Genomic DNA, 26503 nt, shown 5'->3' with positions numbered 1-26503 from the left:
CCACCGTGTCCTCTACTGGTGAGTGCTTTGGGGTCCGAGAAGCCCCGACCCTGCGCAGCTCCAGCACCTAAGGTCAGCCTCCCTGCATCTCCACGATCTGCGTGGGGCCCTTCTGCTGTTTGCTGTGCACCGCGTTGTTTGGCTACTAGCCGGCTGGCTTGTGGCCTTCTGAACGACGCCCGACGACATCTCTGCTGCTGGTCTGGTTGCTCCAGGCTGGCCCTTGCTTCCTTCTTCGAGAGAGGCACCCCGGACCCTCCTGGTCCACTCCAGACGCCATTTTAGGTCCACCGCGTGGGCTTGAATTTGCCAAGGCTTTGTTGCCCAATCCTGGGTCCAGCGACGCCGACAGCTTCTAACTTCGTGGGACAGCTCGATCCTCCATCCTGGTCGCCGACAACGCCTCCTGGTCCGTGAGATCTTCGAGCTACAGCGTCACCCACTCACCTTGCCGAGGTGGCTACCATCCGGTGCCCTCCTGGTGCCCACTGACTACTGGCTAGTAGTCTCGAACTTGGTCCCCTCTGCTTTCAGGTGTCATCTATCTTCGAGATCCAGGCTTGGATCCAACTGAACTTCCTTCACTGGTCACCGGCCAGCATCTTTTCTTCCGGCTCCTGGTCCGTCTACGAGGATTCCCGACGTCTTTTCAGACCTATGCAGCTGCAGCCCCTGGGCTAGGTAACTTCGGCATTTCGGTGCCCCAGCATAGCCTCACTATCCAAGGGTCAGAATCTACTTTCGTTTTCTCCCTACCAGGTCGGGTTCGCCCGAGAACACTAACTTTCTACTTCCTAGCTACCATAGACTTTTGTCCGCATCTCGCGTGAGAGTGCACACACTGCACCCGAGTCCCCTAGGCCTCCGAGAAGTAATCTAACGATTCCCTAGTCAAGTCCTAGCGATTCCAAAAGCTATTAGTACTGTACTTACCTGCTAGGAATTTCACATTCCACTTTCAGAGTATATGGTTTTCCGTGCCCCTCGGGCATTTGTATATACTGTGCTAACTTAAGTATTTTTGTAAGAGTTTTGGTTGGTGCTTAGTACCCTGTCCTCATAAAGAGTACAGGGCTGTTGTGATTCTTAATAAATAACTGTTTATTTTCATAACACTTGTGTGGTGTCCTTTCACTGGGTATTCAAGGGGTATATGTGTGGTAAACAGCTGGCTTAACACGCCCTCTCGAGTCTTTAGCCTTAGACTGCTCGTATCCATGCTACTAGGATAGCTGGTCTATAAGGTTGACTTACAACCAATCATCAATAAGGGTTGCTGGACTGATACATAGTGTTCACTAGAATAGTGAGCACTGCATATCAGGCCACCTTCTCACAGACAGGACAAAGGATTTTCGAAAGACCAAGCAACTTTTCGTTGCATTTGCCTCACACCACAAGGGTAACGCTATTTCCAAGGCTGGTATTGCTAGGTGGATCGTGAAATGCATTCAGATCTGTTACGCTAAAGCTAAACGCACTCTCACAATTCCACCAAGAGCCCACTCCACCAGAAAGTTGGGGGCCTCTATGGCCTTCCTTGGGAACATTCCCTTGGAAGATATTTGTAGGGCAGCCACATGGTCTACCACACATACTTTTACTAAACATTACTGTGTAGACGTACACTCTAAACAGCAGGCAGCTGTTGGACAGGCTGTTCTCAAAACACTTTTTCAAACTGCTGCAGCTGGCACGGGCGGCCGCCAATGAGGGGAGCACTGCTATGTATTCTATGCACAGATATGAATTCAGCAGCCCACATGCCTCGAACTGCAAATGCTACTTACCAGTATGCATCTGTTCTTGGCATGTAGGGCTGCTGACATTCATATCCCCCGCCCTCCTCCCCGGCGCCTGTAGCAGCTGCAGTATTTCTTATATACGCGCATAGCATGGTCATCACTCACATAGTTCACTCCATCTCTGCCAATGGCTAAAAAAATCTGGGGATGGAGGCGATGCCCATGCGCACTGTAGTCCAGGGGAGGAGCCACCTATCTCGTGATACTTCGAAGACTCTTCCAGGACAACAATGTGCAATCATCCGGACCCAACACTAGGCGGCGATCTATGCACAGATATGAATGTCAGCAGCCCTACATGCCAAGAACAGATGCATACTGGTAAGTAGCATTTGCATTACTGTAGTTCTGGTTCTCCAGCACAGCAATTTCCTTTGAAGATTTAAATAACCCTCCTTCCTCCCCCATCATCCGCCCCCTCCCCAGGTTTTTAGTTCTCGCGTACGCAGCGTGCATGCGCTGCATAGGAGGGCCTTTAGCCATCGCTCTGCTTATTTTCAAACACACTCATGCCTGTGGCGGCATCCACCTTGCGGGAGCAAGCCGCGGTGTGCCACATGCACGAGTGCAGTGCTTGAAAAGTGAAGACTGCGCACGCACCGCTCCAGGGCTTGATTTTTCTGTTGCTTGTAAATGCGCATGCACGCTTTACTTTAACCATGTTAAAGGTAAAGCACGGGTGCCACGATTGCTACAAATGTTTGTTAGAATTACGCACACCATCAGAAGCCAGTGGACCAAGTAATCCCAGGTTCTGGGTTCTGCTGCACTTCTTTACTCTTACTCGATGCCCATTATACTTGCCTGTTCCGTGCAACACTATCCCTGCCTAAGCCTAATACTAACAGTTCTGTGTCTGATCACTGTGTCCTTGCTTCATTCAGTCCTTGTGAATTACTTTACTTGCGTGTGTGAGGGAGACTCCACAACACTGTAATCTCCATTTTGGAGCTGGTAACTCCAATTTTCTACGTACAGTACTAATATGGGTGCTTTTATCTGGCCATCTTTCGCTTTCCCAGTTTTCTGCCAGTGTGCATGTAGTCTAGAATATTGTTTTTCATAGGACACAAGTGTGCACGTTCTCTACTGCTTGATAGTTTGCCTCCAGCGCTTTTGACAAAAAATAAGTTTTTTTAGTTTACAGGGTGATAATTAGTGTGTGCGCTGAAATTCTTCGTGATTCACATGCTTGTAGATGTGTGTGCCTGAGGACTTGTGGTGCAAAATGTAGGTTACCTTACATATACAGACGCGCGCGTACTCATCTTCATCACACAGGCATAAATGTAGAATTTAACTGCAGAAAAAGCCAATTGACCTAACAAAGCCCCTGCTTTTTATGGCACTTATGCGTCTTAGATATGTTTACTTTAAAACCTCGGTGTAAGCCATGCTGGGCTGACCCTTTAGCACTAGAACCCATCAAGGGAGTCGGAATGCTTGAGGGAAGAACCCAATTGCAGTGAAACCTAATATTCATGCCTGCCTTGGTGGTCATCTGGAATCCCAGAACTGTGTGGAAAAAGCCCTTCCCAGGCAAACCTTTCTGTAGCTAGAAATTTCTGCCTGAATGCTTGTTTCTGGCCTTAGGATGGTAAATGGCACACTGTTGGACCTGCGATGGGCAAGCCCAGCACAAAGGGGGTAGCTTGGCTCAAGTGTCAAGGCAAGTGAAGGCTATCGTGTTAAGCCGGCTTTGACCCAATAATATCTCCTTGTACAACCACCAAAAAGAAGGACACCACACCACTGCTATAGAAAAATACGATTCCTTTATATAAAAACTCTCTGTTGTGAATAGGGATCAATTAGGAAAGCACATATACATTTCTTTTGGCCACAATTTGCTGGGTTTCGACTTTGGAATAAATACAATAGATAAGCTCAGGAGTACATATCATCAATAAATAGAATAAATATCATCAATAAATAGAATAAATATCGGGAATAAATATCTTCAATAAATAGAATAAATATCACTTTCTGATTAGCAGAATAAATACTGGTTCATTTAAATAAACAACCACATGTTCATTCTGGTATCGCTGCCACCAATTAAATACTTCAGGAACATTACACTTGCAATACGTTTCAAGTTGGAAAGATAACTCTTACAGTTTAGGATGATTTCACTGATAATGCATACAGGCTTCTCTGGGCACAAAAGGAGTGTTGGGACTCTTTAAGAATCACACGGGGGTTATGCGCGTGTATCTAAAAGGCAAGGAAAGACAGTGAACACTTCATTTACACTCGGCTGCCACCGGGTTGAGATCTCTGTTTGCCGGTGGGGTCTAAGCGCGCCTATGGGCTTTACCACTGCTAGCACTCAAGTGGCACCAGTTCAAAGTCTTTAGACTGACGAACGGGGCTGCCGAAGAGGTCACACAATCTTCGCGCTCAGTCAGATAAATGCCGGTTCATAGTTCCTTTATAACGCCGCTTCCCACCTGAAGAAACGGGCCCACCTCACATCGGCTGCAATCGGAAAGCGATTCAGTCAGGGCTCAGCACTTCTCACGCCAGCGACAGGTTCTCAGGGGCTCCACGGACCTCCCTCCGACTTCCTCATACAGGGATGGTTCCCGCCCACAGCTACAGCTGCCGATTCACTGGGGAGGGCAGAGACAGTAGTCCCGCCCAACGAAGGCCGGCCTTTCCCCGCGCCGGCGCACCACCTCACCTCAGTCTGCGCAGGAAGCACTCTACGCCGGTGGGGCTGGAGGCGCCTGTCACAAAGGGGGCACCGAAGACGCTCGCGGTCGCGGCGAACTGGCTCTCCCCTCGCGACCCGAGTCTGTCGTGATTCACAACCGGGGGGGGGTGGCGGGGAGGCACACGAACACGGCCACAGTGGCTTCTGGGGGGTAACGAGGCACTCGCTGGGCAGGCGCTGTAGGCGCGAGGTCACCGCACACACAGCTGGCTGGAGGGCCAGTCAGGATCCACGCCAGTGACCCTTGCTGCTCTACTGCCCGCGCTACCAGCCGCCTCAGGGGTTAACAGGGCAGGTGTCAATCTGGTGTCAAGTCTGGAATCTCCTTCTTCACCTAGATCTGGAACATCATTATCCTATCTAGTCTTCTGGTCATCACCATCATCTAAAATGGGCGCCAGGGACTGGTCCTTATATAGCCAGTGCCCTGAGGTGCTGGCTCGTGCCAGTAGGTTCTAGAACCTTCTTTGGGCTAAGCCAATGACATGGCACTTCTAAGATGTCTTTGGGACCCTAACAGCCACCATACTGGGGTTCTAGAGCAGCCATTTTGTGTACCTGAGGGAAATAAAGAAATTCCTGTCAGGAATGCGCGCCAAGTAAAAGGGCGCCAAAACCTTGAAAGGTCAAGGTTCATGGAGGCTCCAAGGGGAGTCACTCACATGAGGAAAAAGGATGGCCACCATTTTGAGGCCATTCATACAGGTTGCCAATCCCAGTCTATAATGTCACAGGTTTCGCCAGGTGCCTTATAAATAGGTGCCAAACCTTGTGAACAACTGGGCGTCAAGGAACATCTAGCCCCATAAAGCAGCACACAAAAGTCCTGGTAGACAAAGAAAAGCGACAAATTTTGGGAGGTACAGGGGAACAAAAGAAATCATAGTGGTGAGGGGACTCTCAGAAGCAGACGGGTCTAACACACACATATTACCAGAATATCGTAATTGGTCAAGAGGATGTTCTGTGAAACAGCATTCATAGGCTATGTAGAGAATAGCCAATGTTCTTCTACTGGTTAGTGGTTAAGCAGTGAACAACCAAGGTGCAGCACATCTTGTTATCTGGTCTGCTGGTATATGTCTCAAGCCACCACAGCCTGGGCTTATTTCCTGGTTTATCCCACGTGTGTCACAAACCCTCCTGTTCTCTCTGAATTTTTTAAAAAAAAGTATTTTTTGCCCACCACCTTAGGTTCACCTTCTTTTCTCACTTAACATTTGACATTGACTATCTTCTCGATGTGTAGGAAACGCTGCCATTGAAGTGAGTTATTGTGTCCTGGCTCCATTCCCCACCAATCGTATCCCCAAACGCCGAGGGCTATCATGCCCCAACTGAAATGGCACTCGCTCATATTCTGGTAGCTGGGATGGTGGTTGTGCCTTGCTCAGGACAAAGAGACGAAAATGCTGTGTTTTACTCATAATTTGTGCACATATTTTCAGCTATGACCCATCGTATGCATCAACTTTTGAAGAATAAATCAAAATTCCTGTTGCATAAAGTTGCAGTTGCCTCTGCCCCTCGCTTTTTGTCACCCCAAGAGGAACAAGCATTGGCATAGGCAATAGGTCTCGCCTTTGGGACCTTATAAGTGTTTAGCCATGCAACACTTGATGTTGTTGCACTAAGGATATTGTGCTGGATAATCAAACACTTATATGGTCCCAAAGGCGAGACCTATTGGCTATGCCAATGGTTCTTATACATTGACATAAAGAATAACTACTTATAATTCATTTAGAGAACTCCCCTACAAATAACTGACAGAAGCAGCTACCAGCAGAAGGTAGTCTAGGTAGTGGAAGCTTTAAAGGGACAGGACACAATTTCAGCTCCTTCAATGCAAGCCTGTTATGCGTTTTTTCTCATTCTTTATACATCTCACAGCAAGTTTTACCATAGGTGCTGTAATGCAGTTTAAGAAGTGGTTCTTTTTTCCCTCATGTTTTAAGACTGGAATTTAGATAACCTTGCCTATGATAGCTTTGAGGAGTTGCCTAGAAGCCCATTGGCATGTTAGATTATTCAATGTTCGATCATTTATGGGCACTTGTAAGACCTGTCTTGTTAAAGAAGTGTTACAGTGAGATCCACAAACTCAACTGGGAATTATTTTAGCCCCCCCTGCGCCAGAATACAAAAAAATAGGAGACTGTAATAACCGATGACTGCCACAGGACTCAAAGCAAAAACGGACACTGGGAATAGATGATTCAATGATTTGTAGTACATAACCTCTGAGAAACAATCCTGCTGGAGAGAGTAAGTAATTTATACAGACATTTAAATTGTTGTGTAATGGGAATTGCATGAGTAGAAGATTATCATTGTACGCAGTTGTGCCAAGAAATACTATAGTTGTGTTTTTGTACCTTGCAGGGTGAAAAGGCGGACTGCTTTTTCATTGTAGAATCGGGGGAAGTCAAAATCATGATTAAGAGCAAGGTATGTATTTTAACTTGGTTAAGTCTCAGTTGCTTTGAGTTTTCCTGCATTAAGGTTGGACAGATCTTCAAATGAGCTTGTGTAAGAACGTTGTTTTTATCAAACACTATGAACATGCTTATTCTCTATACTTTAAATATGCTTTCATTTCTTCTTGCAATTTAATTTACATATACATTCTTATTACAGGTGGGTGAGCATTTTGTTGACCTTGCAAATACATGTGGAATCAATCGGCTTAAGAGCCTTATTAGGTCACGCATGCGACCATGCATGTGCTGTCACTTACAAAAGCTTTGAATTAGGGCTTAACACCATGGCTGCTGTGCATTTTCCCCTCCTGTGCTGATTATTTATGAGCCCCATTGTTCATGATGAGCTCAGCTCGTCATCAGCACAGCTCAACTGTGCATCATGACGAGCTGAGCTCGTCATGAGCATCGAAAGGGTTAAAGCCCCCCACCCCAAACTATGTACCATTGATTGGCTTCATCTTCACTCTCATTTAGTTTCATTGGCCAGTTGCGCTGCTTTCAGTAGTCGGGCTCGCAACAGACTGCTTTAGTAGGATTTAGATTTCACCTTTTTTTTTTTTTAGTTGATACACCAAAGCCTTGCACAAAATCATCTGCATGCGTTTCCCCCTGTTTAGGGTTTGTGCCTGCGTTGCAGTGCGCAGCATTGCTCGCGCAGTGAGAGCCCTTTTGTATGGGATTTCAAAGCTTACCACACGCTCGTGCGTGTGATCAGGCTTTCGCCGTCAGGCATTAGCTTTCACTTGTTTTTTTTTTAAAAGGCACGTGGTTGGGCAAAGGCGGGCGCATGTCCCGCCTTTGCAACGCCCATTCCCGACAGTGGCTAGCACGCGCAGCAGCGCGCTTTTGCCTCACTGCCGCGCTCCCTCCCCCGCTCCTCTGTGGTGCGCCCGCATTACTGTTTTTGTTGCTTACTTGTTGGTAAAGACGCTGGCTGCAATACACACGCTTGTTTTCATTCTGAAGCTGGGAAAACCCTGCAATGTCCTAAATCCCTGAACCGGGTGCCAAACCACAAGCCTATTAACCGTGGCTACTTTCCAGGAGCAATAACTGTGTGGCTAGTTGCAAGCATTTGGAACGGAGTATTAGGAAGGTTTTTATGCAGTATTTTACCAAGAAGGATGTTAATAATGTGCTTCCCGGGCTCTGTTCGCAGAACTCAGTGTGCCTGGCACTCTGCCAAGGTCCGGCAATGTGAAGCAAACTGCCATTTTGCCTGCTTTGTGAAAGGAAATCATGACCGATGCAGCAGGGAATACATGCCAAACACATCCCGATATTTGAAATCCGGAGACTCCTGACTAGCGCTTCTGTAAAATTGGGGCCTGCCTGACATGTGACTTATACTAATCCAGTCCTACCGGACTACCACAGGCACGCCTTTGGCATGAGAAGCAGGTTAAAGTTTAAACTGGAGTCGCATGCCAGTCAGTACCAAGGACAGGCAGGCGATGTTAATAACACTGCCTGCCTGTCCTTGGCACTGACTGGCATGTGACTGGATCTTGCTGAGAACCAAAGATACTTTGTTTGCAGTAAAATAAGTTTTGCAATTTCACTGTTTTCAAATATCAAAAGTGGGCACTTAGTGATTTTCCAATCAATACAATGCTATTCTATGGGAGGAAACACAATCAGCAATTTGCACGTAAGTAAACGATTTACGAAGTTAAGCTTTTGGAAGAACAATCAGTACCAGACAAGGTTTGTATTATGGAGCGATCTCTTCCACTGTTTTTGTTTAATAGGGTGTGCTCTTTTGGAGTTCCAGCTTTCAAGAATGCAGAAGTAGATATAGTGATGGTTCGACCAGTCGCAGGGGAGAATAGATTCAAAATAATGGAGTTGGGGTTGGAGATGATTAGGTCAAGTGTCGAGCCTAAGTAGTGCGTGGGACTGTCGCAAAATTGAGTCAGGGAGAGGTCAGTTAAGAAGTTTTTAAGAGTGTGAACCGCTTGATCATGCGGGTCATTCCAATGGAGATTGAAGTCACCAAGCAAGATCTGGGAACTGTGCTGGCCCAGTTTGGAGGAAATGGTCTCAATAGTTTGTTCAATGAGAGAGAGGTTGTCTCCTGATGGGTTGTAGAAGATGTGCACGGTGCTTAGGGGTCTGTGTATGATAGTGATGTATATGCTTACTCCAGTATTGGAACTATCCTAGATTCCCATAGCTTGTATCATTCCCTGTCGTCGGAATGGGAGTCTCGGTAAACAAATAACAGCAGTAGGCGCAAAAGAGAAAGAGAAAAAAAGGCCTTTTGTAGCATATCCACCTCTTTTTGCAAAAGAGACCAAAGGAAAGCCAATCAGATTAGCCTCACCCCATAGAACCCTCCTGAGAGAACCTCAGAGCCTCAGATTTTCTACCGCACATTTTGCTAAGGGAGTCTCCTTTGAGCTCTGCTCACTTCAACTCTAGTTGACTATTTTTTCATCATTTGTTATTCAGAATTGTTTGGTATTTCATCTGGAAATGTCTGACCAGGAGAAGAAAGCCCTTTTCAAGTCTTGTTCCACCTGTGGCAAGAGGAGGCTGTATGTGGAGGACAGCATAAGGACTGCATTTATTGCCTGTACCCTGATCACAAGGCAGCGGACTGCAAGATCTGCTGCACCTTCTCTACAAAGACTCTCCGGGGCCGTGAGGGTCGCCTCCTCACTTGGCTCCAGAAGCTGAAGTCGAGGAAGGAAACTGTCAAGTGATAGTGTGGACTCGTCATCTGCCGCCTCATCTAGAAGGTCAGTGAAAAGGGCTAGGGCTTCCCCTTCACCATCCTCAGAACGTCCTGTTAAAGCCTCAAAAAAGACCCCCTGTGAGTCTGAGAGCCGGAGTCCTAGCAATTATCCAGTATTGGGGTATCTTTCATAGATTCACATGCCTGAATCATTCCCCGTCGTCGAGGCGGGAGTTCCACGGTAAATAAAACAGCAGTGCCAAAAGCACTTTGTAGTAGTAGCCCTAGAAAAGGCCTGAGGCCTATATTATAGTAGCCTATCTACATCATTATGCTAAAAAGACCAAAGTCTTTGCTCCAACCAATCAGCTTACAGCACCCTCTAGAACCTTCCCTGCAGAGCCAGCTCTCCTCAGATTTTCACCGCACGTCGTGTGGAAGGGAGTCTCCCTGAGTCTTGACTCCGTTTTTTCTTCTAAGCTTCAAGATGTCTGATAAGATGGCCTTATTTAGACCTTGCAGAACCTGCGAGAAGAGGGTCCATGTGGATGACCAGCATAAGGACTGCATTTATTGCCTTTATCCCAAACATGAGGCAAAAAACTGTAAGATCTGCCGTACCTTCCCTTCTAAGACCTTAAGGGATAGGGAGGCCAGAGTCCTTTTGTGGCTTAAATCCTCTTCCACGGATGATGATGATTGAGGTTCTACCTCTAGAAAGAGGGCGAGGTCTCAAGAGGATAAGACAAGTGAGGGGAGAAAGCATGCTAAAACCTCCCACTCTACTTCAGGCTCTTCACAGAGATCCCCACATTCTGTCTCTGGAGCCTCAGCCACCAACGATCCTGCAAAGAAAACTGTGAGTAAGACTTCTACTGTCTCCTCTCCAGTGACTACTGTCTCTACTTCGACTTCTTCTTCTATGGATATGCTATCCACTGCATCTATCACTGCTCCTATTGTGTCTACAAGGATTTGTATTATGACAAAAAGAACCCTCGTAGACGACTCGTCGACGAAGACTTCGTCAACTAAGCATTCGTCGTCTAAAAAGAGCTCGTCGACGAAGCATCGACATCTACCCCGTCGACGACGAGCCCGACTTGTGTTACTCCGTCGACGACGGTCCCGTCGACGGTGGCTCCGTCGAATCCATTGACGACGGTCCCGTCGACGTCGAGCCCATCGACGACAGTCCCGTCGACGGCAAATCCGTCGACGACGATGCCCCGTCGACGACGGCATCTTTTCAACAGATGGATGCACCTTTGTCACCGGTGCCATCAAAACTGATGGAATCAGCTTTGCTGAAGCCTACCACTGGGAATCAGGCTTTTTGTACACCGATTTCAACAAAAAACGTCAAACTCGTGTCTTACAAGAGACAACCAGGATCATACATATCGCCACTTATGCCCTCTCATCTTCTAGAATCTTATGCCGATGATGAAGAGGATGATTTTAAGGACAACGATAATGAGGTGCTTTTGGTGTGGCGCGCCACCCATCCGAACTCATCATCAAGTGCCAGGATGATGATGAAGACGAATCCTACACTGAGCACTACTACCAGGAGGATATATTAGTGCCTCATACATTGGAACATCAGAGACGGCCTAGGGTCCAAGAAGTCACTCAGTTACCGCCTAACTTCATACAAGACTTACAGGCTATGCTGGCCGATTATAAGCAACGTTTTCCGCCACAAATGCCTCAATCTAGTGCTGCCGTTTCTCCTCCGCAACATCCACCGGTTTCTCCAGTCGTGGAAACCCGCCACCGGTTTTGCCTCTGCAAACTCCGGATACGTCATCGAAAGAGGAAGTGGAAGATGGAGAGTTACCGATCGTGCCTTCATTAGACCCATGGGATGAATAAGTTATCCCCATGCCATCCCCTCCAGCTCCACAGCCTTCAAATTCACCGCCTGAAGATGTAGGAGGGTTTCACAACCTGATGCAGAGAGCATCAACCAGATTTAAACTCCCGGTGACAGTGGAACAAACTGAGTGTTTTCTCCATGATTTTAAAGAGGAAACAAGGAAAATATCTAGAGCCATTCCCATCATTGAATATGTTTGGAAGGAAGGCATAAAGATAATGAAAAACTCTGCATCTGTGCCTGCTGTGTTGCCAAGAATTGAAAAGAAATATTGTGCTCCACTCTCTAGTCCGGCGTGCCTTATTGGTCATCCACGCCCGGATTCAGTAATCTCTCAGGCAGCGCAACAAAGGTCAAAGAACCCAGCTACCCCTATTTCTACTCCACCTGATAGAGGGGCGACGCTTAGACCTTATTGGGAAAAAGTTTTCCACCATGGCTGCTGCATCCATCAGAGTGGCAAATTCTTTGGGGATTATTGGGTGCTATGATCACCAAATGTGGTCAGAAATGGCTGGCTTTATAGAGCTTTTACCAGAGGACAAAAGGCAACAAGCCAGAAAAATTCTAATGGAAGGAGAGAGTGCAGCGGAAGAATCCATCGACTGCGCTCTAGACATGGCGAACACGAATTTCAGACAGTTGGCTGGGGCAGCTGTCCTGAGACGTCAAGGGCGGTTGAAGGCCACTACCTTTCGGCCAGAAGTTCAATTGAAAGTACTGGTCATGGCATATGACGGAGAGTCTCTCTTTGGGAAACATGTCAATGAGGCTCTCCAAGCGATTAAAACTGACACAGATACTGCAAAGTCGCTAGGGTCGTTGCAGTATAAAAGAGGATCGTTCAGAGAAGCAAGAGGACGAGGTTATTCGTCCAGAGGAAGTTATTACCAGCAAGGCAGGCAGTATCAACAGCAATACCGCCAGAATTATCAGTCCTCATATAGACAATCTGGATCAGCTGGTTTCTCTCGCCAAGGAGGAAGAAGGCGCGCAAACAATCAAGGACGAGACAGTCACAAGAAACAGTGAGAACAATTGGGCGCCACCTTTAATCCCATACCTTCCCGTGGGTGCGAAGATATCTGCCTTCCAACAGCAATGGCAGCATATAACAATGGATCGGTGAGTGTTAGACTTGGTCCAGCATGGTCACACTCTGGAGTTCATCACCAAACCTTCAACAACTCCGCCCAGTCTTCACTTATTGTTCAAGGAAGTGCAAAATATGCTTCTCCCGTTTTTTCCTCATAAAAAAGAAAACAGGGGAATGGCGACCGATCCTAGACCTGCGCAATCTGAACAGATATCTCAAGAAGCAGGGATTTCAAATAGTCACCCTCTCGGACATTCTCAGTTGCCTCAACGAGGGAGATTACATGGCCTCCTTGAACATGGAAGATGCATACTTCCACATCCCAATCCACCCAAAACATTGAAAGTACCTCAGTTTCACTGTCGCTGGCGCCCATTATCAGTTCAAAGTTCTCCCATTTGGCCTCAAGTCGGCCCCAATGATTTTCACGAAGTGCCTGGCTCCGGTGGCAGCAGCTCTTCGGGCAGCAAAAGTACAGGTCTTCCCGTATTTGGACGACTGGCCAGTGAAAGGTCCATCAAAAGCCAAAGTAAGATCCGACATTGCAATATGCCGCAATCTCTTCACATCGCTAGGCCTCACAATCAACAAGAACAAATCTCAATTGAATCCAAAACAAAACCTGTTGTTTCTATGAGCTTGCTTGGACACAGTAGAATGCAAGGCATTCTTGTCTCGAGAGAGACCGCTCCGACTGCAGGCGTTGGCCATAAAGCTGTCAAGAAAAGGTCACTTTCAGTTCGCCTCTTTGCATCACTTTTGGGGATGTGTTCGTCGGCCATCAACCTCATTCCATTGGCGCGTCTAAAGATGCGGCCATTACAGGAGGAGCTACATTGTCAATGGCATCAAGCGACAGGTTCATTCGAGGACACCATCATAATCACCAACAGGATGGTGCATGCACTTCAATGGTGGTCTCAGCTCAGCAATCTGGAACAAGGGCTGTCATTCTTGCAGAATCCTCCGGATTTTATTCTGACGACGGATGCGTCCATGGAGGGCTGGGGCGGTCATCTCCAGGACTTGCAGGTGCAAGGAAAATGGTCTCAACAACACAAAAAATGCCACATCAACAGTCTGGAGTTGAAAGCTGTAGGAAGGTGGATACCTGACTATGGTTACCCCCAACTTTTTGCCTGGTGTTATGCTGGTTTTTCGACTTAGTTGACCTGGGACCCTGCTATTCAGAGCCCCAGGCCTACTGCTCTCTCTGTAAAATGGATTCCATGTACCTTAGGTGCATTTACCAATTGGTACTGGGCCACCTTATCAGACCCTGTACCCAGGGCATAGGTGTACCCAGGGCCTACCAGGGGCTGCAGCATGTATTATGCCGCCCCTGGCTGGCCATCTAAATCTGACACAACTGGCTGCATGACAGCTGGGGGAAGGTGGTGTAATCACCCTTTGCTTTAGATATAGTATACCTATATCTAACCCTAAAATAGACACATGTATTCCTATCAGTCACTCCTATGGCAGGCCTTAACAATCCTGAAGGCAGAGTGCTTGGAATTTTGTGAGATGGTGCTCTGGCATCAGCTGAGCCCGTCTGCAGCTTGCGGAACCAAGTCCTAATAGCTGTTCTATGATAACGCGTACCATATACTCTTAAGTGCATGATAATCCTCGCGGTTATTTGCTATCTTTGGTATCGCTTTATCAAAACATGTCGAGTAAGGTGTCATACGAATTGGAATACTAACCCCTCGCCAATTCTGGCGACTGGGTTAGCATTCCACCCTTCTAGAGGGACACGACATGTATGCAACTGTGAACCCCGGTTAAAGTTAACTTCAGCCTCAGCATCACAAAATGGATGCTGCCAACACAGACACAAGCCTGACCCCCTGCTGCTGGGAGTCCTTCCAGCGAGGAGAGCTTGGACAAAGGGTTTCCTGTCAGGGGCGGTGCTAGCACCATCCCAGACAGGGTTTTGTGTATCCTAGGTAGGGCTCAGGAGGAAGGTGACTGCAAGTGGCACCCCGGTGCTCACTATGCATCTGCCGGTTTGAACCAGTTCCAGGGGCACACCAGCCCCTGAGCTGGGGAAAGTCCGGGCAGGGGAGAGGGGTGTAACCACCCCCCTTCCTGGTCCCACCCATGGGCAGGACCTAGTCGCGTGCCAGCCCCTTTCTTTAGAATAAAGGTAGGAGCGGGGACCCTTCCAAATTAGATCATCTTTGAATCCTGAAACTACTTTCTACGAAAGAAACTCAAGACTTCTTCTCAAGATTTCTCCCTTGTGACTAAGGAGTAGTCACCCCGCAGCAGCAGGCACCAACTAAGTATCTTTCGGTTTGCTGTACATCCTTCGTCCGGAACCAGACCGACCAGCACGACGAGACCCGGACTCCCTGCCCTCTCTGACCTCTACCTGCCTCTACAGCACAGCTGAGAACCGTGGGTGCGACGAGACCAGAGGAACCGGCTATCATCAGAACCAGCGCGACACTGATCCAGCAAGACCGCCGAGGGACCCTCGAGTGGGTGCACTGGGGTAAGAGAAGCCCCAACCAGCATCCACCAGATCTGCGTGGGGCCCTTTTGCTTCTGTGTCGCTTGCCACGTTGTCCGGTCACTTGCCCGTTGGCTAGTGACCCTCCCGACGACGTCCTACGTTTGTTTCAACGCTGGTCTAGCTCCTCTAGACTAGCCCTCGCTCCCCTCCAACAGAGGAGCACCCCGGACCCTCCTGGTCCACTCCAGACGCCATTTTTGAGTCCACTGCGTGGGCTTGCATTTGCCAAGAGTTGTTGCCCCAATCCTGGGTCCAGCATCGCCGACAGCAGATACCTTCGTGGGACAGCTCGCACCTCCATCCTGGCGCCGACAACACCTCCTGGTCCGAGAGACTGCAGAGCCCAGCGTCGCCCACTCACCTGGTCGAGGTGACCTTGTCCGGTGCCATCCTGGTGCCCACCTAATCACTGGCTAGTGATTCAAAACTTGGTCCCCTCTGCTTACAGGTACCCTTCTTCACTGATCCAGTCCTTGGATCAGCCCGGAACATCTTCACTGGTCGCCTGCCAGCAACTTCCACTTCAGGCTCCTGGTTCGTCAACGAGGATTCCCGACGACACTTGAACGCTATGCAGCCGCAGCCCCTGGGCTAGGTAAACAGAGTACTACGGTGCTCCAGCGTAGATCCACTCTCTAAGTGTCTGGATCCACTTTCGTTTTTGACCTACCTAGTCGGGTTCGCCCGGGAACACTAACTTTGCATTTACTAGCATCCATAGACTTTGTCCCGCATTGTGCGTGAGAGTTCCCACTCTGCACACGGCGCCCCTAGGCCTCCTGCTTCTAATCTAAGGGTTCAGCATTGTAGGCCTAGCGATTCTAAAGTCTCTGAGAACTGTTACTTACCTGCTAGTGATTCGCATTCCACTTCCATTGTATATGGTTTTTCGTGCCCCTCTGGCATTTGCGTAAATTGTGCGACTTTCAGTATTTCTTTAAGGGCTTTGTATTGTGCTTAGCACCCTGTCCTCATAAAGAGTCCAGGGTTGTTGTGTTATAAATAAATATCCTTTTATTTTCATAACAACTTATGTGGTGTCCTTTCAATTGGTGTTCAAGGGGTATATGTGATGGTATAACAGCTGCCTTAACACGCCCTCTAGAGTTTAGCCTAAAGACTGCTCTTGTCCATACTACTAGGATAGGTGGTCTATAAGGTTGACTTACAACCAATCATCAATAATGGTCGTTTGGAATGATACACAGTGATCACTAGAATAGTGAGCACTACATATCAGGCCAACTTCTCACAAAAGCCATTTGCCTGTCTCTTCAAGCGTTCCTCCCCAGGATAGCAGGATCCTCGGTCCTGGTCAGAACAGACAACACCACAAGCATGTTTTATATAAACAAGCAAGGGGGAACGAGATCAGCAACGTTTTCCAGGGAAGCCCAAGAGTTATGGCAATGATTAACAGTTCACAACATAACTCTCAAGGTGGAACACGTCAGAGGCCTCTACAACACCTTGGCAGACAAACTGAGCAGGTCCTTGTCAGATTGCCACGAGTGGGAACTGGACAACAACCAGTTAAACTATGTGTTTCAGAGATGGGGCAAGCCGAAGTTGGACTTATTTGCAACCCAACAGAACAAGAAATGCCGGTACTACGCCAGCAGATACCCTCAACAGGGGTCAAGGGGGAATGCCCTTTCGATGCGATGGTCAGGGACCTATGCATACGCTTTTCCTCCGATCCCTCTGATTCCACGAGTGGTGCGCAAGATGAAGTTGGAGAGTTGTCGCCTTCTCCTAATTGCTCCCAAGTGGCCTCGCCAGTATTGGTTTCAGGAACTCATGCTACTTTCTCAGGAACCACCGATCAGACTGTTGGTAACCCCAACGCTACTGTCACGCAACGAGGGTCAGGTACTCCACCCAGATCCTTAATCGCTGAAATTGCACGCATGGCTCCTAACTTCCTAGAATTCGAACATCTCCAATTTCCTCAGGACTGCCGAGACATTTTAATGAAAGCAAGAGCCCAGAGTACATTAAAAACTTATCGTCTCAAGTGGAAGCGTTTCTGCGCATGGTGCATCTCTAGTGCTTTACACCCTATAGAGGCGCCAGCAGAGAAGATATTACCGTATTTATTGCATTTAGCACAATCTGGTCTTTCTTTTTCGTCAATAAAGGTCCACTTAGTGGCCTTATCCAGGTATAGGAAGATGGCTAACACTCAATCACTCTGCTCTTCATCGCTAATCAAGCTATTTATGAGGGGTCTGTTCCGGGCTTATCCTCCAGTAAAGCCCTCACCACCGGAATGGGAGCTCAACGCTGTTCTATCGCAGCTGATGAAGCATCCGTTCGAGCCCATCCATAGAGCTGACCTGAAGTTCTTGACATGGAAGGTTGCTTTATTACTGGCGCTAACCTCCGCATGAAGGGTGGGAGAAATTCAAGCCTTCACCATAAAGGAGCCCTTTTTGCATTTCTCCCAGGACTATGTCACTTTGCGGACGAATCCAACGTTCATACCGAAAGTGCCTTCCCAGTTTCATCTAAATGAGCCTGTCGAGCTGAAAGTTTTCTTTCCAAATCCTTCAACCCCGGCTGAAAGAACATTGCATTCTTTGGACATCAAAACATGCTTAAAGGGGGGCGGAGCCGGGCCGGCGGCCAAGATGGTCGCACGGGTGCCCGGCTCCGCCGGCTCTCCTCTCCCGCTGCCTGATTTTCCCGTCCACCCCGCACAGCTCCGGAGCTTCGTGTGTCGGAGGGGGCGCCGAGTGGATGTGTCTGACTCCGAGCGCTTTCCGTGCCTCGGAAGCGGAGTTACGGGCATTTGTGTTTTCGGCCTGCGCGCGACTTCCAGCCGGGCCCTAGCGTGATTGCGCCGCCGCCAGTGAGAGCGATAACAATGGCCGCAGAGCTCCAGAGGATCCGCCCTACTACTAAGCAGGTCAGCCCGCCCCTGTGGACTTGGCTCCAGCACTACCCATACACTGGGAGGACAGAACGCACGCTGCTTTCAGCGCTGGTTTGGTGTCCCCCCCCCCCCCCCCCCCCCCCCCCCCCCCTCTCCCCTTGACGGACTTATTCGTCCGCTACTTGTTGCTGGCTGCTCGGATGGGGAGCTGTTTGGCCTGCAATGTGCTGCCTACTTCACATCTCCGTTGCGTGGGACTGGCTGCGGCGCAGTATTACCAAGGCGCCTTTTGGATTGTGGGGGCACGATACTGCTTGTTCACTACTCAGTGGACCACGGACATTAATGGGTAGTGGCGTGGGGGCACTGAAGACTCCATTCCCCCTTTATCTGATTTCTGTGCGGGCGGCCCATACACCTGCTTCAGCGACGTTGGGATTTCGGATCCCCCCTGCTAGTGGTGATTAAAACGGTGAGACCACGGTAGGCGTTGGAAGTGCGCACGGTGGATGGAGGGGAGTGGAGTGGAGTGGAGCGGACGTCCCTGTGAGCTGAACGGAAGGAGTTGGAAATGGTTTACTGCAGGGGGTTGCCGGATGCCATCGGAACGGGGAGACACATTGCCGAAGGCATCTTGGTTGCGAGACTTTGTCCATGTAGCCCTTGGTCGGCCTTTCTTGAACAGGCTTTGTGGTGGGACCCTGCTCAGACTTTCTCGGCGACGTTGGAGAATTTTTACGCAAGTAACCCTTTCTGTATGCGCTTCATTGACTGCTTCTTTGACACTTTATCCCATGGTTTCATCATTTACTCGGGGTGTCCGCTGGGCACATTTGATACATCTTCCTTGTATTTGCCTTTCCTGATGTTGAGCTATGCAACTACGAAATGGCCGTCCTGGTTCTCCTATCTAAATGTACTTGGAATTGCAGATGCAAAATGGCGGCGGAAGCCCCTGACGGTGCAGCTACTTGGAACATTGCAGGGCATCCTATTTTTTGAGTTGGCCTGTCCGCTCGCTGTGTTGTTCTACTTGTTCTCTCCTGCTTATAATTTTGCGCTATGTTTCTGACTTGGGCCGGCGAAATGTATGTACATCGATGTCACTTGGCTCCTTCGCCCTAGCACGGGGAGTTTTCCATCTTGCCTGGGTGGCTTGCGGGGGTGGGCTGAACATGTGATTTTGACTCTGCTTATGTCTTTTACATTTCATCATCCACCACGGTATTATTGCAGGGGTGCGAGGCGGCGGGGTGGGGGGGGGGGTCGGGTGCCTGTATTGGGGAACCCCCTAGTTTCTCTTCCCCTTTTGTGGGGTTTTCGTTCATTTCTTTTTCTTTTCCTTCCCTTACTTCGTGTTGAATATTGTCTCTTTCTCTCCTCTTCGTCTTTTCTCTCTATATTTCGGGTTTTTACATTGGGCGACAGGCACGCTGCTAGGGGGGTAGGCCGTGGCCGTATGCAGGGGTGCAAGGTGGGGGGATGGGGGTGGGGTATTGTTTTTGATTCACTTTTAGTTCTATGGCCTTATTTTTCATGTTAATACTTTGGCTTTTCTTTCCTTTCTTCTTTCTTCCTCTTCTTTCTGTGGGTCTGATTAGAGGTAACTTACTGTGCGTTTCTCTAGTTCAGTAAAAGGGTTTCTGTTCTAATGTTTTATTATGTGGCGGACAGGTACTGTTTGGGTGGAGATATGTAATGTTTGTTGAATATCCTGATTTTACGCCCTGCTACGAATATCCTGCCTATGATGGTCCTGCCGTAAATATCCTGTCTCAAGTGAAACCCTAGTATTGGCGAGGTTTAATTGTGTGCTATCAGATCCTGCTTTTCCTTAATTTACAAAACAACCTTTATAATCCTGCGACCAAGTTCTATTAAGCTCTCCTGAGTTGCGCATTGACACTGTGAGGTGTGCTTTTGCATTGATCCTGATCTACATTGTTTGACTGCATTACCTCTGTACCCTTGTTCTACCGTGACGGTTGGTAGACTTTGAATGTAACTGTGAAATGTCAATAAAGGTTTACCAAAAAAAAAAAAAAAAAAGATGCTTAAAGTTCTATCTTCAGAGAACCAAGACTTTGAGAAAGTCAGATCAACTATTTGTAGCTTATGGCCAGACTACATTGGGAAAAGCGGTCACTAAGGCTACAATCTCAAGATGGATAGCATCCGCTATTCAATTCTGTCACATCAAGGCTAATCGACCATTGACAAGGTAGGTTCGATCGCATTCCACAAGAGCTGTGGCAGCGTCTGCAGCTTTGTTTGCAGGTGTGACGCTTGAGAACGTTTGCCGTGCTGCGACATGGAAGAATGTCCACACGTTTACAAGACACTACTGCCTACAATCAGCAAATCAGGATGATGCGGCAGTGGGCCAAGCTGTTTTACGTCACCTGTTTCCATAAGGTGTACATTCAGGTACAGATGTTTGCTTATTTCATATAATGTACATGCAATTCAATAGATTGCCTTAAATATGCAGACATATGTTAACGTGTGTTTTTATGATGCTTAAAGTTCCTTTCCAGAAGGAAAATGCTCAATTTCTATTTGAATCTGAACATGATTTATTAATAGATCAATCTATAGGCGATTGTTGGTTGTTGACTATACATTCATGGGGGTGCACTGCAATAAGTCTCCCACCATCCGCAACCGACTTTGCCTGGCTTACTGCTTGCTATTCTGATTCAGGCATGTGAATCTATGAAAGATACCCCAATACTGGATAAGAAAACAAGTTACTTACCTGTAACTTCAGTTATCCAGTATTGGTTTCTTTCATAGATTCACATGCACTCACCCTCCTCCCCGGAGAGTCAGTTCTCTAAGTTCGGGATACTTGTTCCCACTTGTGCTACGAAAATCTGAGGAGAGCTGGCTCAGCAGGGAAGGTTCTAGAGGGTGCTGTAAGCTGATTGGTTGGAGCAAAGACTTTGGTCTTTTTAGCATAATGATGTAGATAGGCTACTATAATATAGGCCTCAGGCCTTTTCTAGGGCCTTCTACTACAAAGTGCTTTTGGCACTGCTTTTTTATTTACCGTGGGACTCCCGCCTCGACGACGGGGAATGATTCAGGCATGTGAATCTATGAAAATACCAATACTGTATAACTGAAGTTACAGGTAAGTAACTTGTTTTCATCTCCTTGCCATGGTGCAAAGGAGCGGGAAGGACTATCTTCAGCTACAGCAGGGGTGGAGTTTGCAAAGCTTTGAAAAAGCCCTCTTCTCTTACATCTGATAAGTCAGAGAAAGATTCCAGATCATCAACGACGCTGCAGAAGACTCAGTTGATGAAGTCTTCTAAATCCCAGGTGAAAAAAGTTGCACCGTCGACTGGCTCGTCGACGGTACCTTCTAGTCTCCACATATCAACATCAGTGTCGACGGAAGCGTTGACGACGTTTACAGCGATGAGAGTAGCGACGACGGTGTTGTCTACGAGAGCTACGAGGACGTTGACTACGGCAGTAGTGTCGACGGCAATGTTGACGGTGCCCATCTCGTCGTCGACTATTCAACCGTCGACGGTGGATCTTCCGTCGACGACCTAGTCGACGATGGTTTCTCTTGCAACCCCATCACTGACGGTACCGTCGACCACATCTAAGTCGACGGAGAGGTTCTCTATTTCCTTAAAGAGGATAACACCTGATTTGACGTCTCAAAGGGGGGTTACCCCCTTGCCTCCCGCACTGTTACTCGAAAAAGAGGATTCTGACGGGGATGGTGAGGATTCTTTTGGCTATGCCCATAGCCCCTTACAATTGTTGGTAAAATGCCAAGACACTGATTCTGACGGCGAATACCTTCATGAGTGCTCATTCCAGCAATCCTATCGTCGACAGGAAGGTGCAGGCCCGGAGATGGGTGCAGCTCCTTCTTCCCTTCTGGCAGATCTTCAGGGCATGTTGCAGGATTATAAGAAGAGGTTTTCTCATGCTACTCCTCCTGTTTCGTCTTTCTCTGCAGTACATGCTGTGCCCCACACCATCAGCTTCTGCAGTGGTTTCTCCGGGAGAACCATCCCAGATGGTTGCACAGCCGCAAGTACCCGAGCCAGATATACCTCCAGTGGTCCTGGATGTACAAGATGATTCCTCGGACGAGGATCAGGACTGTGAGAAGTTGGCCTGATATGTAGTGCTCACTATTCTAGTGATCACTGTGTATCATTCCAAACGACCCTTATTGATGATTGGTTGTAAGTCAACCTTTAGACCAGCTATCCTAGTAGCATGGACAAGAGCAGTCTTTAGGCTAAACTCTAGAGGGCGTGTTAAGCCAGCTGTTATACCATCACATATACCCCTTGAACACCAAGTGAAAGGACACCACACAAGTTGTTATGAAAATAAAAGTATATTTATTTAGAACACAACAGCCCTGGACTCTTTATGGGGACAGGGCTCTAAGCACAATACAAAGCTCTTAAAGAAATTCTGAAAGTCGCACAATTTACACAAATGCCCGAGGGGCACGGAAAATCATATACTACAAAAGTGGAATGCGAAATACTAGCAGGTAAGTAACTAGTCTCAAAGGCTTTAGGATCGCTAGGACTGGACTACTGAACCTTCAGATTTACGAGCAGGAGGCCTAGGGAGATCGGGTGCAGAGTGTGCACTCTCACGCAGGATGTGGGACAAAGTCTATGGATGCTAGTCTTCGTAAAGTTAGTGTTATCGGACGAATCCGACTAGGTAGAGCTGAAACGAAAAAGGATCTGGACACTTAAATAGTTAAGCTATGCTGGAGCACAGAAATGCTCAGGTTACCTAGCCCAGGGGCTGCGGCTGCATAGGGTTCAAGTGTCGTCGGGTTTCTTCATCGACGAACCAGGAGCCTGAAGTGGAAGTTGCTGGCAGGCGACCAGTGAAGATGTTCCGGGCCGATCCAAGGCCTGGATCAGCTGAAGAGGGTACCTGTAAGCAGAGGGGACCAAGTTCTGAATCACTAGCCAGTGATTAGATGGGCACCAGGATGGCACCGGATGAAGTCACCTCGACCAGGTGAGTGGGCGACGCTGGGCTCTGCAGTCTCTCGGACCAGGAGGTGTTGTCGGCGACCAGGATGGAGGTGCGAGCTGTCCCACGAAGGTATCTGCTGTCGGCGATGCTGGACCCAGGATTGGGGCAACAACTCTTGGCAAATGCAAGCCCACGCGGTGGACTCAAAATGGCATCTGGATTGGACCAGGAGGGTCCGGGGTGCTCCTCTGTTGGAGGGGAGCAAGGGCCAGTCTGGAGCAACCAGACCAGCGATGGAAGTGTCGTCGTTCGTCGTCAAGAGGGCTACAAGCCAGCAGGCAAGTGGCCGGACAACACGGTGAGCAGCAAAGAGCAGAAGGGCCCCACGCAGATCTCGTGGATGCTGGGGGGCTGGACTTCGGTGCTGGAGCTGCTCAGGGTTAGGGCTTCTCAAACCCCAAAGCACTCACTCGAGGATCCCTCAGCGGTCGTGCTGGACAAGTGTAGTGCAGTTCTGAAGATGGCCGGTCCCTCGAGGTCTCGTCACACCCACGAATCTCAGCTGGGCTTCTGTCAGTTTGAACCAGTTCCAGGGGCACACCAGCCCCAGTCCTTCCTATTCAGCCCTGCCTACCTAGGATACACAAAACCCTGTCTGGGATGGTGCTAGCACCGCCCCTGACAGGAAACCCTTTGTCCAAGCTCCCCTCGCTGGAAGGATTCCCAGCTGCAGGGGGTCAGACTTGTGTCTGTGGTGGCAGCATCCATTTTGTGATGCTGAGGCTCGAGTTAACTTTAACCAGGCTTCACAGTTACATACATGTCGTGTCCCTCTAGAAGGGTGGAATGCTAACCCCGTCGCCAGAATTGGCGAGGGGTTAGTATTCCAATTCGTATGACACCTGACTCGACATGTTTTGATAAAGAGATACCAAAGATAGCAAATAACCCCGAGGATTATAATGCACTTAAGAGTATATGGTACGTGTTATCATAGAACAGCTATTAGGACTTGGTTCTGCAAGCTGCAGACGGCTCAGCTCATGCCAGAGCACCATCTCACATAATTCCAAGCACTCTGCCTTCAGGATTGTTAAGGCCTGCCATAGGAGTGACTGATAGGAATACATGTGTCTATTTTAGGGTTAGCTATAGGTATACTATATCTGCAGCAAGTGGTGATTACACCACTTTGCCCCAGCTGCCGTGCAGCCAGTTGTGTCAGATTTAGATGGCCAGCCAGGGGTGGCATAACACATGCTGCAGCCCCTGGTAGGCCCTGGGTACACCTATGCCCTGAGTTACAGGGTCTGATAAGGTGGCCCCAGTACCAATTAGATATGTACCTAAGGTACATGGAATCCATTGTACAGAGAGAGCAGTAGGCCTGGGGTCCTGATTGGCAGGGTCCCAGGCCAACTATGTCAAAAACCAGCTAAAACACAAGGCAAAAAGTTGGGGGCAACCATAGTCAGGATCTACCTTCCTACAAGGACAATGACAACAGGCCTAATCAGGGTATAGAGTGGGATTATTATGTGATCCCGGACCCAGCTTTACCTACTCCGGATCCAGTGGACTCTCCCCCGGTAGACATTTGGGGAATTCACGCAATCCTTCTGCACCCCTGACAACTCCTCCTGATAAAGAGGGCAGACGCCTTGATAATGCAGGGAAAAGGTTTTCCTCTATGGCAAGTCTTTTGGTACGGGCAGCGAATGCGTTTGCGATCCTTAGCAGATACGATCGCCAAATGTGGTGCGATCTCGTATTTGGACCAGGTCCCTCAGGAGGCCAAGGTGGAGGCCAAGAAGATCCCACAGGAGAGAGAGGCTACATCAGCAGAAGTGATTGACTGCGCCATGGATATTGCCACAACGGCTTTCTGTTCGCTGGCAGGCGCAGCTGTTCTTGGGCGCCAAGGCTGGCTCAAGGCGACAAGGTTCCGGCCGAAGATCCAGAACAAAATCCTGGATCTTCCATTTGATGGCAAGGCATTATTTGGCAAGCATATTGACAATGCCCTCCAGGACATAAAAAAGGATACGGAGACAGCAAGATCTCTCTGTACTCTTCAGTATCAGAAGGTTCCTTTCCGTGGGGCCATAGGAAAGAGTACCACATCATACAGAGGTTCGTACCAACAACAACGTTACTCTTCTTATGGTTCAATGCATCAATCTTATCGACCATCATACCAGCAAAGACAAAGCCAGACCTCTTCTTTCTCTAGGTCCAACACTAGAGGAAAACAATCGCCAGAGACGTGACGCCTCCAAGCGGCGATAGCTGCGTTCTGGCTCTGCCTGCTGTACCCACCTCCCCTTCAACATCTGTGGGAGGCAGGGTGTCTCAATACCTCCACAACTGGAAACGGATAACATCAGACCGGTTGGTTCTCAACATCATTCAAGATGGCCATACGCTGGAGTTTATTCATATGCCACCTTCCAAGCCCCCTGTCGCCATGCCTTCCAAACATCTGCGCCTCTTGCGGCTTGAAGTTCATCAGATGCTCCTCAAGGGAGCTGTAGAGCTGGTCCCCTGTTCTCAAAAAGGGGAAGGTTTCTATTCCAGGTTTCTTCTGGTCAAGAAGACGCTGGAGAAATGGCGCCCCATTTTAGATCTCCTATCTTATAAATCCTTTCGGATGATCTCTCTCCAGGATATCTTAAGTCTCCTCAACCCGGTAGATTTCATGGCCACTCTCGATCTCGAAGATGCGTATTTTCACATACCTAATCATCCATCACACAGGAGGTTTCTTCGATTCACAGTAGCTAAGAGCCACTTCCAATTCAAGGTTTTACCCTTTGGACTGCCCCGAGGATCCTCACCAAGGTGCTGGCACCGGTGGCAGCTTTCCTAAGGAAACTGCATTTTCAAGTCTTCCCGCACCTGGATGACTGGTTGCTGAAGGCCCCGTCCAGGTGGGCAGCGGAGGAGACAGTCGAAGCATGTATGACTCTGTTCAGCAATCTGGGCCTGACTCTCAACAGGGAGAAGTCGTCTCTCTGCCCTGCCAAGAAAGCACGATTCCTGGGGGCTATCCTTGACACGTCTCTAAGCAAGGCTTTTCCATCTGTCGAAAAGAAAGAAAAACTGAGGTCCATGGCTCATTTGTTGAGAAAAAGAAAGTATCTTTCAGTACGCCGTTACAAATCCCTTCTAGGAGTGATTTCTTCATGCATCCCTCTGATACCCCACTGCAGGTTGCGGATGCAATCTCTTCAGGAGCAACCGTACAGGCAATGGCAGCAAGTTCACGGCTCCTTCGACGACAAAGTGGTGATTACTGCGGAATGAAAAAAGCAGCCTTGTGGTGGACAAAGGAAGAGAAGTTCTCCAGTATTAGGGGTGTCTTTCATAGATTCACATGCCTGAATCATTCCCCGTCGTCGGAGTGGGAGTCCCACGGTATATAAAAAAGCAGTAATATGCCATTTGTAC

The 26503-nt window shown here is 48.6% G+C and overlaps 1 protein-coding gene across 1 annotated transcript in view; it reads left to right on the top strand.

The window, feature by feature from the left end:
* PRKAR2A (protein kinase cAMP-dependent type II regulatory subunit alpha) overlaps positions 1-26503 on the top strand; it is a 711046-nt gene that overhangs the window by 545271 nt on the left and 139272 nt on the right. The window contains exon 9 of the mRNA XM_086939313.1: positions 6910-6975. Within this exon, the coding sequence (XP_086795439.1) occupies positions 6910-6975 (66 nt within the window). The remainder of the gene's footprint in view (positions 1-6909; positions 6976-26503) is intronic.

This window comes from Lissotriton vulgaris, chromosome 9, assembly GCF_964263255.1.
Source record: "Lissotriton vulgaris chromosome 9, aLisVul1.2, whole genome shotgun sequence".
Lineage (NCBI taxonomy): Eukaryota > Metazoa > Chordata > Amphibia > Caudata > Salamandridae > Lissotriton > Lissotriton vulgaris.
The sequence above is the reverse complement of the archived record's forward strand: the minus strand, read 5'-3'. Positions and strand labels throughout refer to the sequence as shown.